General features: G+C 45.8%; 1 protein-coding gene across 1 annotated transcript; it reads left to right on the top strand.

The window, feature by feature from the left end:
• The first annotated feature begins 388 nt into the window (after nucleotides 1-388).
• LOC111975193 (BTB/POZ domain-containing protein 10) lies at nucleotides 389-1,211 on the top strand. The gene is made up of 2 exons (XM_024003412.1): nucleotides 389-578; nucleotides 689-1,211. Exons 1-2 carry the CDS (start codon nucleotides 404-406, stop codon nucleotides 1,015-1,017), a joined length of 504 nt encoding a protein of 167 aa, XP_023859180.1. The 5' UTR covers nucleotides 389-403; the 3' UTR covers nucleotides 1,018-1,211.
• The last annotated feature ends 240 nt before the right edge of the window (nucleotides 1,212-1,451 follow it).

Raw genomic sequence — 1,451 nt, 5'->3', positions numbered from 1 at the left:
TTATCTCCCGGGTGGCGCAGTGGTCTAGGGCACTGCATCGCAGTGCTAGCTGCGCCACCAGAGTCTCTGGGTTCGCGCCCAGGCTCTGTCGCAGCCGGCCGCAACCGGGAGATCCGTGGGGCGACGCACAATTGGCATAGCGTCGTCCGGGTTAGGGGGGGTTTGGCCGGTAGGGAGGGTTTGGCCGGTAGGGATATCCTTGTCTCAGTATGTTAAAAAAAAAAAAAAAAAAAATGTAATAAAATGTATGCAGCTCTGGATAAGAGCGTCTGCTCTTGGCCGGTAGGGATATCCTTGTCTCAGCATGTAAATCCAAAAAAAAAAAAAAAATGTAATAAAATGTATGCACTCTACTGTAAGTCGCTCTGGATAAGAGCGTCTGCTAAATGACTAAAATGTAAAAATGTTAAAAGAAGTTGTTGATAATGAGTTGCTGTGTTTCATAACATTTTATTTCCTCTCTGCAGTAATATACAGCACAAAACTATACCGGTTCTTCAAATATATAGAAAATCGAGATGTTGCCAAATCAGTTTTAAAGGAGAGAGGACTGAAGAAAATAAGATTAGGCATTGAAGGTAAGATGATGGTTTTATCATGTATTTGCTGGGGTTCAGAGCAAAAATGTTAGATTTTGATTCAGCATTGTGAACTCACTGGCTCTGTTGTCTGCACCATGTATTGGTAGGTTACCCCACGTATAAAGAGAAGGTGAAGAAGCGTCCTGGTGGCCGTCCTGAGGTCATCTACAACTATGTCCAGAGGCCCTTCATCCGCATGTCCTGGGAGAAGGAGGAGGGCAAGAGCCGCCATGTTGACTTCCAGTGTGTCAAAAGCAAGTCCATCACTAACCTGGCTGCAGCTGCTGCAGATATCCCCCAGGACCAGCTGGTCAACATGCACCCTGGCCCTCAGGTGGACGAGCTGGACATCCTCCCCAACCAGCCCCCCAGCGAACCCCAGTACAGCTACAACAACGATGCTGGTGACCCAGACGCCCCCTCTCCCGCAGTCTGAGGACTGCCCCCTCCCTGACACCTCCCTCCCCAGCGTACTGCAGCATGGAGCGAGAGGGGGATCAATATAGAGGGGGATCATAACCATATTGCCTTGGCACCTCCTCCACAGCCTTAGAGCCTCAAGGATCTGGTCGACTGTAAAAACCCTATAAGGGACTAGACTGGCAAAAGGGCATATTTCTATTATTTCTTCTTTTTTTTTTAAATACTTGACCAAAGGAATTTATTTTTCTGTTAATTGTTTGAAATAAATTTAGCAAACCCAATTATTTTGTAGTTATTATTATTATTAATATATTATTTACAATGGTTATTGGGCTGTACACTGTGACGTGTTACTGTGTTCTCCCCCTGAGTTTTATTTCACGTGCAGTTCTGGGCATACTTCCTGGATGGCAAGACTAGTGAATACTGTAACTGTTTGGGGAACAG

The sequence above is a fragment of the Salvelinus sp. IW2-2015 genome, linkage group LG15 (genome assembly GCF_002910315.2).
Source record: "Salvelinus sp. IW2-2015 linkage group LG15, ASM291031v2, whole genome shotgun sequence".
Lineage (NCBI taxonomy): Eukaryota > Metazoa > Chordata > Actinopteri > Salmoniformes > Salmonidae > Salvelinus > Salvelinus sp. IW2-2015.
This window is presented reverse-complemented; position numbering and strand designations above follow the sequence as displayed.